The sequence below is a fragment of the Ascidiella aspersa genome, chromosome 1, assembly GCF_963924565.1.
Source record: "Ascidiella aspersa chromosome 1, kaAscAspe10.2, whole genome shotgun sequence".
In the NCBI taxonomy this organism is placed as follows: domain Eukaryota; kingdom Metazoa; phylum Chordata; class Ascidiacea; order Phlebobranchia; family Ascidiidae; genus Ascidiella; species Ascidiella aspersa.
The window spans coordinates 17984907-18002233 of NC_139447.1; the positions used below are offsets into that span (position 1 = coordinate 17984907).

Genomic DNA, 17327 nt, shown 5'->3' on the forward strand with positions numbered 1-17327 from the left:
ATTAGTGTAATCTTATTCGGCTTCCTTATAACTTTTAACATGAATAAATATTTTTTTCAGCGCTTTCTCTATTGACAAAGTTCAACAATAATTTATTTTAGTGGACAAAAAACAGAGTTAAAATCATATATATCTATTCAGATAAATAAAATATTTTTTTATCGTCTGCTTGTAAACTACCATTAATAGGACAATAGCCCTAATCAAGGTCAAATTTTCAAATTTATCTTCTATGGGGGCGATAGCAACTGAGTGAAAAGCTATATCTACTTTGGCGTAATATCTACAAATTGCTAACCTCTAAATTTTGGTCAATTTTATTTAAATACATGTCAAATATAAATTATTTGCACACTTTGTTCCGCACAGGAAAAATATTACATGTTTGATACTTATCAAAGGTGAAAGGATTAAAAAAAACATTTTAGTAATCCTTGTTTACATGACAGTTTGCAGTATATTACTTGTTCTTTGTCTTTAACTTTTCTCCAAGGAAGCTGACCATTTATAAATTCCACAAGCATATACATTAAAGAGCATAAATCATCTCTGCATCCCATTTCTCGATTTTGATGAGCAGTTACAGAAGCATATCTCACAGTTCCACGGAATCCAGCAACAGGTCTTGCCTGAGGTAAATGTTAAAAATATCTAAATAAAATAGAACTTTCAAATAGGACTTACTGCATAAATTCCAAATCAGTTTACTTTAGACGAAATTATCATTGAATGTGATACTAGAATTTAACAATGGTCTTTTAATGTTATTAGGGGGAATTTTCAGTCATTAGTTTAAAACACAGGATGGACCTATTTAATACCTGGCGAATTTCTCCAGCAGAATTAGTGTATTGTCGTGACAATCCAAAATCCAACATGTAAACTAAACGACAAGTGGTAGAGGTCCTACCCATTGCAAAGTTAGAAGGTTTGACATCTCTGAATAAAATAACAACACATGCATTTTAAAAACAATATCAAGGTGCTTTTTCAAATTAGTACAAAAAAGCAAGGCAAAGAGAAAGACCAGTACAAAATATAATCAAACTACAAACTCAACCATTGTGGCTATTAGCTAAGAAGTATATTTTAATCTTTCTGATACCTTAACTTGGCCCCCATTCTTAGTCATACCTGCTACTCAAAGCCTGTGTAGCTCAGTGGTAGAGCAACGGTCCCGGTATGGCCGGAGGTTGTGAGTTCGAACCTCAATGCAGGCTAGATGTTTGTCTAGCCTGCCTTGCTTGCATTATTGATTGACAGATTCAGGGGATAAACGGTTAGCAAGGAGGGTTGGAAGTATCACTGAAATCCCTGCTTAGCATCTTCCTGGTCAACACATCTGTTATGTTTACGTCAACCTTATTTATTATCAAGTTTTGCCAACACGGGTTGTATATTTTTTTAAACTGTTTTTTTTTATGGCGATTGTTACATGTTTGTGTTTGTCAATCATTTAGCCTATTCTAAATCAGGTTTGTTCCTATTGATCAGCACTCGCCCAGACGAAATAACACTCGCCAAAAATGTGGGCATATACCGTCTGTAAATTTCCGTCCTTGGGTTAATCGTTAACATGTTTTATGGTTTCTATACGCAAAAAGATTTTGCCACTTATTTGTTTAAATCTCTTTGCTCTACGTAAACATTAGTTTATATAAAATTCTGGTCGTTTATTTCCATGCACGGATGAACAAATTAATGACCCATAAAGCAATTTACGCTTAAAACAATTTTTTAGCCGAAATATTTTTTTATAATCTTTAGTGAAAAAAAAAAAAAAAAAAAAATAACACTGACAATTTAATAGCCACGACCTGGCTGTTTTCCATTTATCTAAAAATCCTTGCGCTCTCGTTTTCGTATCATGTTTTTTTATGTGCTTGAAGGACGTTTCACCTCAGGTTGCTTCGCGTTACAAACAAAACACCACATTTCGCCTCACACTAAAGTTACTGGTTGAGCAGCTAATAATGACAAAATATTTGTAAATTTACAACCAAACCATTCATTTGCAAAGTTAAAACCACATGCACCAGAGTGCTGCGCGGACCCCTATAGTGGATTGTTTCAATTTTCCAAGGGCGTCCGCAATAGTTGCGATTCGCATCTTAACATAATTGCGATATAAAATATTCACAGACAGTTATTTTTTGGCCTGGTTGACAGCTATAAACTTTAAGAGATCGCAACAACATACTTACGTAGACTAAAGTAGTTACACAAGTAGGCGATATTTTAATATAATCTAGTGTTCAGTGGGCCGCTTCGTTCCCTCAAAACATCTTAAAAACACTGCCTACAAATATTATAATAACACATTTGCATTCGAACTTGTAATTCCCAAAAACTGCAGCAATTGCTTATAACTTTCTTATACAAACAATTCAATAAATACAGTAAAGTAAAATTCTTATTGCTGGGTACATCGCAAGTCCAATAAACTTAAACATTTAAAAATTAACAACGTTTAAGCTGAATAATAAACCTCATAAGCTCATTACTATTTACCACTGCAGCAATGACGTCTTTGATTGTTTGCCAGTAAGCGATTTTTTAAAATGGGACAAAAAGTCTTTATTACGTGCTTTGAACGTGACTTCGATTAACCTTATTATTTGTGTAGTGTTGAATGTATTTGTGCCTTAGTGTTTAATGAAATTTGTCCTACACCAACTAATTAAATTTCCCGCCTAAGCCACTCGCCCGGAGCGATTTGCACTCGCATTGGCTAGCGGGCGAGTGCTTAAGCCAAACCCTGTAAATAGTAATAAAAAATTGTTTAAATGTTTCTTATAGACTGTTACAGTGACCTGAATGTGGCATGATACCTGTTATATCTAAACTCATAGTTTTGGGCAAATTTTATTTAAAATCAAGCTAATTCTTACTTATTTTATATCAGGGGTCACCAAACTTTTTCAGTAATATGAATAAGGGTGGGTCACATCCAGGCCAAACAATGAACCATCATTTAGTTTAGTGATTTCTAAAATTTTGTGTTTAGCATTGCTTTTCACCTTTACTATTGCTAACCTTGCATGTTTTAGGGTAAGTTATGTAAGCATTCTATTACTTGTCATGGTAGAAGCTCCCATTATTAGTTGCTTGTTGGTGTTCAGCAATTATGTTCACGGATGTTTCTGTTTTACACTGATGTTTCTGTTTTATTAAGATTGTTTTGTATGTATTTGCATTCATTCTAATTGAGGTATGAATCCACTGGAGTAGGGACAGATGCTTTTTACGATTATTATTGATCAACTTGTGACAGCAATATTTAAGAAATTATGCATTTTTTTAGATAGTCTAATCTGTGTTTGTCTTACTATATTCCAGAAAGGCTTCACAATTGTATTGTAAAAATTGTAACAAACTTTAAATTGAACAGGTTACAACAAAAGTTAGGTAATAAAGAAAAACAAATGCTCGTCATATTAAATGTTACCTATTTGCATTATAGCATACTTTAAATTTTCAATAATGATTTGTAATATTAAACATACAAACCTATGAAGAAAACCAACATTATGTATATTTTCAATCCCACAAAGAATTTGCTTGCCAAGCCGTAAAGTGGTACTCAATGTAAACATACCCCTCGGCTGGTTTCTACGTAGTTCAGCTAAATTCCTACCCTGAAAAACAATAAAAGATGATTTATTAAATGCTGAAGAAAAGTTTAAATTAAATAACAAAAATACCTGAAAATTAATTCATTGCATTTTTATTTTGTAGTCATAAATACATATTCACAGGGTATCTTGTGAAGTGTGAGCTGCCAATTTAAGTAAGTTTGCAAAAAGTATTTCATAAAACTGTTTAACATTATAACAACTACTTGTTTAATAATATGCAACACATATTTTGTGACACACTGCTTGTTGTAGATTGAACTTATCATTTATTGCCAGATTTGAATCACAACAAAAATCCTTAATTAATCTTTTATGTATTTTTTTATCAGGCTGGCAGAATCTTGCCAGCCTTCTGGTGACGAGCATTTTAGGCAAAATGCTTTGGTTGTTAAGTCACACCCCTGAAGTTAATTGCTGTGTTTGCCCAAGGAATGTAACAACCGTGCCATGTTTGGGCGATAAACAATGAGTAAATTAGGTAAGAAAAAGTTTGTGATGTTAACAAATACATAAAGCGCATCCTTAAGTACAACCTGGGGGAACACTATTACATAGATTAGCTGTTTTTTAAGTACGAAAATAAAATTCTCAGTTAAACTGGGAAAACTTTTTATATATATATATTGCAAAGATCGTTGGCATGACCAAAAGAATATGAAAAAAATAAAAAAAGATTGTTGCCAAAGATCGTTGGCTTATCCTAAAGTGCCATTGATGTGTCCAATGAAAAATATGACATTTCGTCCAATGAAAAATATGACATGTTTTAAACATTATCTGTCATCACTATGCTTAATTATTCAATCATATAGCGTGTTTTATGATGTCTCTTGTGACATCATAAAGCATCTATTATGCTGTACTATCTGCTATCATTGAATCGTTCGCATTAGAAAGAAAGTTGTAGAAAAGAAAGTTTGTTATTAGAAAGAATCGTTACTGCACTAGTGTACTACAAGAAACATGTGTCAACTGACCCTATTTTTATAGGGCCACAAAATATAAAAATAAATGCAACAGGTCCACAAGGCAAAACGCGGGCAGGTGTAATTTATCGGGCCCGCTGCCTCTTACATATATACGAGTCCATTTCATATACTTTTTGACTATTTTAAGTGCGAAAAATTATTTTTCTTTACCGTTGCGCCGTGGAGGGATGTCAAGTGCGTCACGGACAACGGAAAACGTATTAAAAATATTGGACATATGTATATATTTTTTTTTATTTTTTAGTTTCGGCAATGCAATAAAAACTTACAATAAATTTTAAAGAAATGCCGTTATACCAAACAAAAATCGCACTCTCTTCGCTCGCCAGGTGTGCCCTAACTTTAAAAGTTTAAAAACACTGATTTTGATTAACTATTGAAGTGGCGTTTTTATGTTGTGCTAGTCGAATAACACCCGGGAAAACGATTTTCGTTTGGTATTGCAGGTGACGAAAAATCTTTTAATTTAGATTAGTCCCGTACATGGATCTACCAAAATCAATCACATATATTTCACGGTCTTGTTTTCGTTTTTCTCCAGAAGTTAACGATCGCACGCTAAGCGATTTTGCAGCTGGCGCCTGGCAGAAGTGTGGACGACGCACGTGTACGCTTTGCGCCTAAAGGTTCGCTTTTGCTGGATGTAATCGACTGTTTCTGATGATTTTTATTATTTATGACGTCATTACAATCGCTATTTTATGACGCCATTAACTTCAGGCAGAAAAACGGGGAATTCCCCAAGTTGAAAATTCGGGACCCACTCCTTTTTGAATTTCTGGATACGCCCCTGGCTACAGATGAATTGTACATCTCATAAAAAAGAAACAGGTAGTGCTTATTCAAGATTAGCCTATGTTTCAAGAAAGTCAAGGCAATTTTTTTTTAAATCTGTGGATGTCAGACAAAACTTACAGATTACCACAAATATATGGACTTGTAGCTTGTTGCACCGAGGTTAAAACTTGCCAAAATGTTGGAGATTCGTTTAATGAAAACACAAATCACCATAAATTTCTCGCATTTTATTAACTCGAAAATTAAAGTTAATCCAAGAAAGTCATGTGTCGATAGATTGTGAAAGATTACTGGTACTGAAAATCGGAAATGTATGTTCGCTTTTTGCAAGCATACCCTTATATCCCTTGCCTAACGGATTTTGTTGTAGTTGTAATTATATTGCCTGTTATAACAGCTACTGCATTACGTTTTGTTTGCGAGATTGGGGATAATTAAAACGTTCAACCAAGCAACTTGCGGCAAAGAGCGCTTAACTGGCTTGACGCTAATAAAGTGCACCAGATATTATATATTCTGTGGATATTATATCAAAAAAAATGAACATGCCTAGTTTCTACAATCTTGGCATGTATTTTACCATTTAATTTTTTCGTTATCATGCCTGTTTGAGATTACTTGGCTTGACAAGTAAACATCTTAAGAAACCAATGATATGGAGCCACGATTAGGATGTGGCAGGTGCAATGTTTGGCAGGGCAATGTTGCTAGATTGAGATTCTAGATTATGTAGATTTAATATGACCATAAAATACTATATCCTACAAAAGCTGCCATAAAATTCCACTTGAGTTTATTTTCTTCTGCATAACACTTTTTTAAACTATTGTTTTGAAACCAAGATCCTGTTTAAAACACATTACTACTAAGAAAATAAGTTTATGTATAGTAATCTATGTTTATCTATACAACGTTAATATTAAATTACATACCACCAAGGACATAACAACATAGTTAAAACATTCATTTCTTCCACATGCAATGAAGCGACAAACATGTTCTCTTCCCTGCAATGCTTTTAAAACTGCCACTTCCATCTTTAGGACCTAAATTAACAGTATCAAATAACAAGTTACAGGGTTGAGATTTTGCACTTGCTTGCAAATTTATGTGCAAGTCACTGGTTGACTACTAATTGACGCCATCCTACATATAACCTGTCATTAAAAATTATATGACTGTAGTATGGAATGTTGAGCGCAGGAATTGTCCAGTTGGATTGCGCCAAAGCATCGATACGATTACAAAAGCGAAATGTGGTGAAATAGGTATTACTGACGCAAAATTGCATTGCAAAACAGAAGCAACATAAAAAATGCCCAACCATCAGGTATTGTGTAAAGTTTGGCTCCACTGATAAATTCTAAGGAACCGGTATAATAATGTTTAAGTAGTAACTCCTGATAATTTCGGTAAGGGTTCAAATTTTTAGGGGATAAGTAATGAATTTAAATAGTTTTTTCTTGAATGGTCTCATATGTATAAACTGATTTTAAAATTTTTTTGCCTTTAAAATTAAAATTTTGACCTATTAGGAGTACTTTGATTTAAACAACGCACTGTTGTATAACGCATAAGTGTCTTGCCATCGTCAGTCACTTGTTTTTGATGTTTCACTGATGACCGGTGGAATACAAATCAGTGTTTTTTTTCAGGTTTAAGTAAAACTCTTAGAAATGAGACAAACAGCTATAAAATGCTAAAGAAAATAACACACTACTTTTTTTAGAAAACCAGTCAGTTAACAGGTCAAAAAGATAGCAAAAAATAAACAAACCTAGAATATTGTTATCCAAATAGGAATAGGATAACTTCAAATCATCAAAAAAGACGCAACAAATACTGCTTAATACATTTGTTAATATCACAGATACACGACTATCTACAACAAAAAGAAGTTCATCCTAAATCTAATGCGATAAACCAGATGTGCATGATTAATTCTGCCAATTCGTGTGTATAGTATATTGCTCTAATCTAATCAATATAATAGAGTTATATATAAGGTTGTTTAATGTAGTTAAAAACAAATTTCTAATAAATCAAAAACTGAACAACAATTTCAGAAAGCTCACTACAGTCTTTGTTAATTTTATAAAAGATTTTTGTGCATTTTACAACAGATTTTAACTTTTTTACACAAATATTGACCTTATGACATCTAAAACATGATATTTTCTTGGGACTTATTTGGGAGTTCCTGGCAAGTTTCTCATCACAAATCAGCAAAAAATCATATATTGAAATTTGTTTAATATTTTTTACCTTGATTAGACACCCAGGATGTTTAGAAGATTATAATGAATTATTAGAACTACATTAAAAATTCACCCAAAAAGATTTATCTTGTTGTTTATTTTGCTAAATCATAAAAGTATTATTGCACAACACTTTTTAGGAAACAAGGGGAAGGATGTCTGATAATTTGAAATTTTTTATGTTGATACTGATTCGCAATATGTTGGGCAAAGCGTAACGCAATAAATTTCAATCCAATACCAAATTATTATGTTCAAACCTGCAAATAAGATAAAATAAAAATGTTTAGAAGTATTTTTTTTATAGATAATGGGGCATAGTCAACCAGACTTTGCTAACCTAGTATTTTGGATATAATTACCTTTCAAGCGTCGCAAATCCTGGTTAAAATTCCTATATTATTAAACTGGTTTCAAATCAGCACTAATACTACCCTTAAATTGGCCGAGTACAGATAGTAAAGGTTCCATACATATTGACTTACACATACTGTAAAATATTTAGGTAAAATCACACCTGTTTAGACTGTTTTGCAGATTCTGCTTTAATAGCTACAGCTTCACCATTTGCTGTGTCAACTGCTTCAAATATTTCTCCTGAAGTAAAAAAACGATACAGGGTTTAATATTTTATATATATATAAAATGGAAAGTTTGTGAGTCGTCAAAATGACCATGTTCGGTTTTAGGAAGACACAGACAGAGCAACGTGGCTCATTCTGCTCCCTCTTAAGCGAGTCGCCGAGCAAGTGGAAAAAATAAAGTCGTGTGCTCCCATACAGAAAAAAATGTTTCTTTCCATGAGAAAGTTGCACATCTCAAGCGAGCACCGCCGCAAACTGGTGACGGGTAAGCAATTTTTATTTTTAAGGTGTTTGTTAGCAATTCTGGATCGATAAATGACGCTACATATGTTGTCGCTGTGTATAAAAAAACGTATGAAAAGAGTAATTTAATTTCAATCCTTATAAGTCAAGGAACACCCAGTGCTTTGGTGTCTACAATAGGCTACACGTAAAGGCAAAAAAACATAACATGTTATGAAATTTATTGTAACCGAACGTGTGCAACGTTCCAAGTAAAGACTTAAGTTTAAAACTTCTAGCAGTATGTTTAACCACGCAAAATTTAGACAGAGTTTGAAAAACATCGCGTTTGTTGTTGCAGTTTGAACACTAAGGAGATTTACTTTTCAAACAAGGTTTTCTTTCGTTGGATGTCAAATACTGCTACCACACGGGTTGTATGCTAAACATACTTTGCTTAAACACCAGGAAACCTACATGGATATTGTACAACAAGCCTTCCCAGCAATGTTGTGATGGTGATTGAGGCCAAAGCCTATTGACTTCTTACAATGGGTATAAACATGCAATACTTGCATCATTGCAGCAGTTTAACAAAAAGCATTTGTTTTTTCAATGAGGATTTTTTTATGTTTGACGCAGTTTATTACCGGGATCATGTATTTGCTTAAATATCACGGTAAAAAAAAATAAAGTTTCATGTGAAAGTTTATAGTTTTATGTTTAAGAGCTTTTTGCAGTTTGTTTAACAACGTAAAACATAGTCTAAGTTTATTGCAGCATTTTCCTTAAAATTCAAGGCATTAAGTAACTTCACAAACAACTTACAACAACCCTAACCGAGTATAAACTACGCAACATTTGGACTGAGTTAGCAAAATATTGCATTTATTGCAGCGGTTTAAACACTAACCAAATTTACTTTTCAAGCGGGATTTTTTATCGTTGGATGCAGTATGGTACCAACCGTGATAACTTATTTTTCTTGAATTTCAATAAGTATTTAAAATGGACTCGTGTATAGTTTGTCGAAGAGGCAGCGGGCCCGATGAATTACAGATACCGCTTGATTTATTGTTATTAATTGTCAAACACACTTGCTGATCAGTCAACCCAAACGAACAATGAAAGGCGAAAGAGAAAAAAATATCCTGCGTTTACGGTTGACCAAACAAGAAACAAAAAAGGCGTTTTGCGTTAGAATTTGGGTTCGCATTAGCAAGACACATGACCCAATTACACTAAACAAAACGCAACTTCGGACGGTGAGTTAAACCCTGAAAAAAACGAACAAAAAACGATAATGTCACTTACGAAAAGGGGGGGGGGGGGGTCGGAACCCCCCTGGATACGCCACTGCCCTGACCTAAAAAGGTTAACAAACACCAAACTAGATTTACATTTGGGCCAACACTTTCCTGCCTCCTTTAATGCAATTAAACACATTTTAAAGTGCAAAATAGATCCGAGGAGGGCCGCCTGATTCACAGTTGTTTTTTTCAATAACACTTTTGCGGCCCGCAAATACCTTTCTGAGTTTGGTTTTGGCTCTCGACTAGAAAAAGGTTACCGACCCCTGGTGTAAGACGTGCTTGTATTTTAGCTAACTTGGCACACAGCTCGGCGCAGAAGTTGCGCTAATCATATAACACCCGGGAAAAAATCTTAGTTTAGTATTGCAGGTGGCTACAAACATGCTTTTAATTTTGCGTAGTCCCGTACATGGATCTACTAAAATCAATCGCATATATTTAGGGATGTTCAAAGTAGAATTTCGAATCCAATTCTGCCATTTATTTCGGGTAATTGGAACCGATATAATTTAATGTTTTACCGTCGATTGTTGCGCCTAATTGTACAAACGCGTGTGGTAAGTTGGCCTGTCGCTGCGGCGACCAATTTACAGAGCTTGCTTTAAATGTAACCTGGTAGTTCAGTGTCAGCGTTTTTTTCGGGCGACCAATTACCGCGTCTCGCGATAACGTTCGTCTAATAATTAGGTGTCAATCAAGCGTTATTGGGCGAGCGGCTAACGTATAATGTCTGGTGTGGAGTTCGCAATTGCCCTAAATGCGTTAAGTTGCAAAAGTAATATTACGTTGTAAAACGTGCTGGCCGTCTACAAAATGCGCTATAGGGTTACTTAAGGTCAACTTTAGGCCAATATTCAGCGAGGTTATGCATTTAGGCCAATATTCAGCGAGGTTATGCAAGTCAAAAAAGAAGCACCAAAACCCAACGATGCTTTAAAAAACAGGACCGAATTGCTTAAGACTTCTCTGTGCAGTGTTTCATTGTACTCACTATTGGAAAAAATATAAGTTTTGACAACAACCTGGACAGTTGACATATTACAGTTTACAGAACTGCTTCAAATGACAGTTGTTAAGAATGTTAAACATATGGGAGATTTTTTTTATTATAATGTACACATGTTAGCAAATTGTTTGGGTGATTTATTGCTGTGATTGTAGGCCCTGTGGGGTAGATTAAGATTAATCCCTTCCCCAAACAAAACCAAGGTTAGATAATTTAATAAAAATATACTAGGATTCGATATTCTGGATTCGTTATTCTAGATTCAAAACCTATTATTCTAGAATACCTTGGGATTCTACTTTGAACATCCCTACATATATTTCACGGTCTTGTTTTCGTTTTTTGCCTGAAGTTACTGATGGCTCACTTAGCGGTTTCGCAGCTGGTGCCTGGCAGGAGTGTGAATGACGTATGTGTTCGCTTTGCATCTAAAGGTTCGCTTTTTACTGGACGTTTTGTTGTTTCTGATGATTATTTTTATTACTTATGACGTCATTACAATCGCTGTTTTATGACGTCATATACGTCACTATTTTATAATGTCATTAACGTCAGACAGAAAAACGGGGAATTCCCTCAGTTGAAAGTTGGGGACTCTCCCCCTTTTTTTCGATTTTTGGATACGCCCCTGGGGTAATTCATTTTCAACCAGTAAGGATAACTGGTAAATATTCCATTTAACCTGGGCAAACACAGAGTATTTCGTCTAGTATATATAATATAAGACAACATAGTATGATTCAAAAAGCTAGAACAAGAAGTCACCGGAAATAGTCCACCAAACATTTAAAATCCTTTTTTTATGGGAACTGAAGGTGTAATGACCCAATGGCACCGGAAAAATATGTGTACACTTTAACATTTAACAGTGAGATATTTTACGAATTAAATGTGTTATATCTAACATTCATAAATCAATGAAGTAATTGCATAAACAGTGCAAAAAGTGACATTAAACTAGGGTTGCCATACGTCCGGATTTCCCCGGACATGTCCGGAATTTTAGTGTTCAAACTGTGTCCGGGGGGAAATGCCAAAATATGTTTAAATGTCCGGAATTTTTTTAAATTGTTTGTTGCGTTGCAGGTAATAATTTCACTGTTACGTCTAAAACGACAATACAGCGCTCTATTTGGGATTCATGGATGATGAGTGGAGCTGGGCTAGTAGCTGAAGGCCTTATATCTTGGCCGATATTGCAAAATTTAGAACATGTCTGAAACAATAAGAGCGTATGGTCGCTGAAAAAAATTATAAAGCAGTAGAAAAATAGTGCAACAAGAAGTCTGTTGCAGACCAAATGAGAATACCAAGGAAATTGTCGTTTTGTTTAATACTTAATGAGAACTTGCATTCGTGTATTGCAATCAGGCACGTAGCGTGACCATTTCAAAGGGGGGCGTCCCGCAATTTCAACTTAGGGAATTCCCCTATTTTCCGTCTGACTGTAATGAATAATGACGTCATAAAAAATAAGCAGAAACTCTTAACGTCCAGCAAAAGCGAACACGTGCGTCGTATGAACACCCTTAGCGGAAAAATTTTACGTTTCGTGTATTCTAGACGCTAAAAACGGCGATTATTAGGAGCTTACGGCTCTTTAAATTTGTCTATTGGACGTTAGAAAAGTACAACACTCTGTTGACTCATTCACGTCCGATTGGCACGTGATTTCAATTGTGCACGAAAACTATTAGATTGTGGTGTCAGAACAGGCTCTGTGACGTGTCAATCACAAACTGTTGCACTTCGTTGTCAGCAAAATTAACGCTGCTTATCAACAAATCTGGTGATATTTGTAGTTTAGTTTCGCCGATTGACTGGAAAGTGGCTTCAAAATCGCCCTTTTTAAACTCGGTATATTTAGTGAATTATTCAGCTGAAACTGTACAAAAAGAAAACAAACAAGTAAGATGCCATTTATTATCAGTTAAGCAGGAAGCTATAGTTCGACGACGTTTTAATAATATATCTCCTCAGCGGAAAATGTTATTTAGACTATTCATCGTGAAGGAAGGCAGAAGTATCTAGGTCATTAATAAAAAATAAAACGATTACACAGCGTGGATTCGAAAGGAGTTAAATGATAGTGAAGCAATAACAATATTGTTCTAACGGACAGTGTTTTTGAAAGTTTGTCAGTGAAAGTACGAGTTTTATCCGAAAATATGACTTCTCCAGAAAGAAAGAAGCAAAAAGTAAGAAGAATCACATCGTATTTTGACACAACGAGTGTCAGTGGTCGATTAGAATTGCCAGAAAGGAGCCATGAAAAAGATAAACACAAATCGAATCAGCGAGTATAGTGTCACCTCAACAACAATCGTCTGAAACTGGGTCTCCAAATGACATTGGAAATTTTGTTGGAGCTAATATTTCGAAGGAGACAAAGCGGAAACTTTTGTTAAATCCGTGGATGCCAGACGAAACTTACCTATTCCCAAGACTAGAAAGAATGAAAAACAACAAAATCTGTTATGTATCCTTCCATGCATCCTGGCTTAAAGCGCATCCTTGGCTTGTTTACAGCGATGTAGTGCAAGGTGCATTTTGCAAACATTGCGTTCTGTTTGCACCGGAAAAGGCAGGAGGGTCATCCCTAAAGCAAAAGTCCACTACGGAGTGCGGCAGAATATGTAAAAGGGACTACGTTGTTGAATGTTCACGCGCCGCTCGAATATCATAAAACAGCAACCGTAAAAGCGGAGTCATTTCTTCAGGTCTTAGAGAGGGGAGACGTTTTGGAACAAATGGATAGAGATCAACAACGATTGCTACCTCTAAAAAATAACTTTCTTGTCTCTGTGGTAGAGAGTATAATATTCTGCGGCATTCCCCTTCGCGGGCATCGCGATTCTGGTCAGCTAACTGCTCCTGCAAACTTTCGAACTGCAGAAAACGAAGGCAATTTTCGGGCACTTTTAAGATTTCAAACTTCGGCAGGAGACACCTCAGTCTCAAATCCAATCGGGCTGTCTCAATCCAATCGGGCTGCCATGTATTACAGTCCACAAATCCAGAATGAAATTATTGATGTTGTCGGCGATGTCATTCGTCAAAAAATAATTGCACGAGTCAAGAAGTCAGTTTAATTTAGCGTTTTAGCCGACGAAACTAGCGATGTTTCTGCCATCGAGCAACTTTCGCTATATGTTCGATATGTTGATGATGGGTGCACGAAGACTTCCTGGGATTCATGCAAGCAGAAGATTTGACGGGGGATGCACTGAGTAACCTAATTTTAGACAGCTTGAACAGGTGGAATTTAAATTCAGACAATATGCGTGGTCAAGGTTACGACAGCGCCGCTAATATGTCCGGAAAATTTAATTGCGTACAGGCAATTATGCACGCAAATGTAGTTTACACGCCTGTTTTCTCTACGTCGTTGAGAAGTCTGTTCGTTTTACCAATAAAATACATATGCGTTAAAAGGCCTGTTCCAGATTACTTGAGTCGGTGACAGGCGAAATGCCAAATGAAACAACGATAACAAGCAGTGATTAACGGCGATAAGCACCAACCTGATTAGGCGGCCGACATGTTTTCAATGCCAGGTGCAATGTTTCCGATGTAACATCGCAGCAGTTACGGTTTTATTTTTGTGATCATTGTTTACTGAGATTTCAAAGGGGGGTGTCAAGACTCCTAAATACCCCCCCACGCATATCATGCAACTGAGGTAAATTTGTTATGGATTGCGCAGTATCAAATATAGTAACCCTAGCCTAGAGATCACCAGAGGTCAAATCAGAGATGACCCAATAGTCTAGTGAATTCACTAAAATATGTTCAAAAATCCGCTCCGGTATACAATGGATAGGCAAAGCATTGCTAGTGTGTCATATTGATAGACAAAGACAATGTGTTCATACCTCATTTTAAAAAACGCTAGTGGGGACTAAAGAGTGTCCGGATTTTAGGCCACGAAAATATGGTAACCCTACATTAAACAACATTTACAAACCAAGCCTCAACAATTATACAGGCCTAAAACTTACCATGTATAATATTCAAGGAAGACCTAACATAATATGGCATTGGTAAATAAATCATACTTCTGCAACTTTGACAAATATAATGAATATATATATATTCATCTATAATCTGATAATTACAATGGAGTAGGACAATGGTTAATTCATGTACAATTCTAATTATAACTATTTGCTTATAGACAATGATCTTCAAAGGCTATAGAAACTTTTTAGTGAATAACACACTGTTGTTGTTTCATATTTCAAGCAGTCTGAAAATATTAAGTTAAAATGATCTAGAACAGTGGTCTTCAACCTTTTTAATAAGCGACCCCAATTTAAATAAAATGAAATTAGAATTTATATGGCGACCCCATAAGTAACATGAGCAAATATGCGTAGATTATACACATTTCCAGAGAACTGTGGTTACACATGTGCATTAGGGATGTTCAGATTTAACTTTTTTTTGAAAATTTATGCTTCCTGCTTGATTTTCCATTATGTGTCACATAAAAATCAGTTTCACAAGTTTTCAAAACAATTGGACAACATTTAGGGGCTCCGCAGGCACCCCAAAGTTATCACACTAAAATCGGGGACTTCCCCTAACACGATACTGTACGTTTTTCTTTAAAAACAAATAAACCTTGTAATTTTTATATTAAACAATGGCAAGAAAGCATCACTAATCTATTTTCCAGTTTTAAAATTAAAATATATATTTAAAGCCCCCAAAGCCCTACTTTACACCATTTTTAGAGTTGTCATTTGATTTATCACATATATTCAATAAAATACATTTTATCGAATTATTTAAAACCTGTTTATGATCGCCTCTGATCTTCAACAGGCCTGTAGCAAGCTTGCACGTTGCTGAGGATTGTCATTTAACATAGCAGCATAATCAGTGATTAATATTTTTAACAAACACATGGTCAGCATGATCATGGAACTTGTCCATAATCGCAGCTTTGTTTTAAGACAAACAACGGCTCCATCAAAGCAGGTTATGACGCCTTAGAAACGGCATGCCTCAGGGATCAGTTCTGGCTCCTTTGCTGTTTAATGTTTATTACAGTGATCTGCCCGCCACAGTCTCCAAGCATACGCTGATGACTGGACGATCTTGCATGCTGAAGGGAATTGGCGCAGTGTTCAGAGGACTCTTAGTCCACCTCAATAACAAGGAAATTAAACGTGTGTTGTCCGTCAATGCCAATGGAAGAACTTTGGATTTCCATGTCTACATACCTCGCATTGCATCTGGACAGGACAGTCACATTCCGACCCTGGCAGGCATCTAGTCCGCTGAGCTTCGCCCCAGAGGAGCCACAATACCAAAGGCTACTATCCTCGAGATGCCCCTTTGTACCAGCTGCACTCAAATCACTGCAGAAATGTGAAAGCTCTGGTGTAGGTGAACGGATGGCCACCAAATGGAATGAGGAGCAAGATTACCCCTCTCCACAACAATTGCCCCACCACCTCCAATAAGCCTCAGGGTTTTGGCCTGTCTATTCGAGCCTAGACTCGCCTTAACAGGCTGAGAACAGGGGTCGGGCGTGCCAGGTCTTCCATGAATAAATGGGGCTTCTGTGACTGTGGTTTGGAGGAACAGACTGCAGATCACATAGTCTCACGGTGCCGATATATCGCCAACCAAGTGGGACAAATGGTCTGACACTCTTGGACGATGAGACTATCCGCTGGCATCTCGACTTCTGCCCGGACATTTGAACTGGAATAATAAGAATGTCCATACGAATGAAGAAGACGCTCAAGCAGGTGCAACACACAGTACAAGGTGGATGGGATTTTCTATGGCCAAAAATGTTTATGTGGTCTGAACAGATGGGTAATGATGCTATTTTTCTAGACAAACTTGTCACATTTTCCTTGTTTAGTAATCACTCACAAATGACCAAGGACACGAAGGCAACAATTGCCCAAAAACTTCTTGCAACTGCAAAACTTGAAGATTTTCACCAAGGCATTCAAGTTTTGCATCATAAAATCAAAAGTTATACCACTTTAGAGGATTTGATTGGCATAGATTCCTGGTTTATTTTACGCTACTCAATCAGATATGTGATTGGCCGACGCATTCTCCCGATTCATGGTGCTCATAATGGGTACAACGAGTTAAAGTCTTCATGTACTGTTAAAGTTGTGAATGATGCCGCAGAAAGAGGGCTTAAAAGTAAACACAGATTGTGCTGCTATATTAACCGACAATCCACAGCAACAAACAACTTGCTACAAGCTGTTAAAGATCACAGGCGATCATACCCAGATTTTCTAAAAAAAAACGTTGGCTAAAAAATAAAAAAAGCTATTCATTGATGTTCCTTTTTACATTTTTTAACTATGACATTGGTATACTTTTGCTATATTCCTTCATTCACTGTTGATTAAAATACTTTGCTTTTCATAATATACAATTTGTTAAAATATATTTTATTGTACATATGTGATAAATTAAATGACAGCTCCAAAAATGGGGTAAAGTGGGGATTTGGGGGCTTTAAGAATACATTTT

The 17327-nt window shown here is 35.8% G+C and overlaps 1 protein-coding gene and 1 pseudogene across 3 annotated transcripts in view; one reads left to right on the top strand and one right to left on the bottom strand.

The window, feature by feature from the left end:
• The window catches only part of LOC146168137 (tau-tubulin kinase 2-like), a 40353-nt gene that overhangs the window by 12603 nt on the left and 10423 nt on the right, over positions 1-17327 (bottom strand). For all 3 annotated transcript variants that reach the window (XM_083391033.1, XM_083391032.1, XM_083391034.1), the window contains exons 4-8: positions 8201-8280; positions 6358-6471; positions 3511-3638; positions 822-939; positions 465-629 (exon numbers count right to left, since the gene is read on the bottom strand). In XM_083391033.1, coding sequence (XP_083247159.1) covers positions 465-629; positions 822-939; positions 3511-3638; positions 6358-6471; positions 8201-8280 — 605 coding nt within the window. The remainder of the gene's footprint in view (positions 1-464; positions 630-821; positions 940-3510; positions 3639-6357; positions 6472-8200; positions 8281-17327) is intronic.
• LOC146168138 (zinc finger MYM-type protein 1-like) lies at positions 13559-16282 on the top strand (annotated as a pseudogene).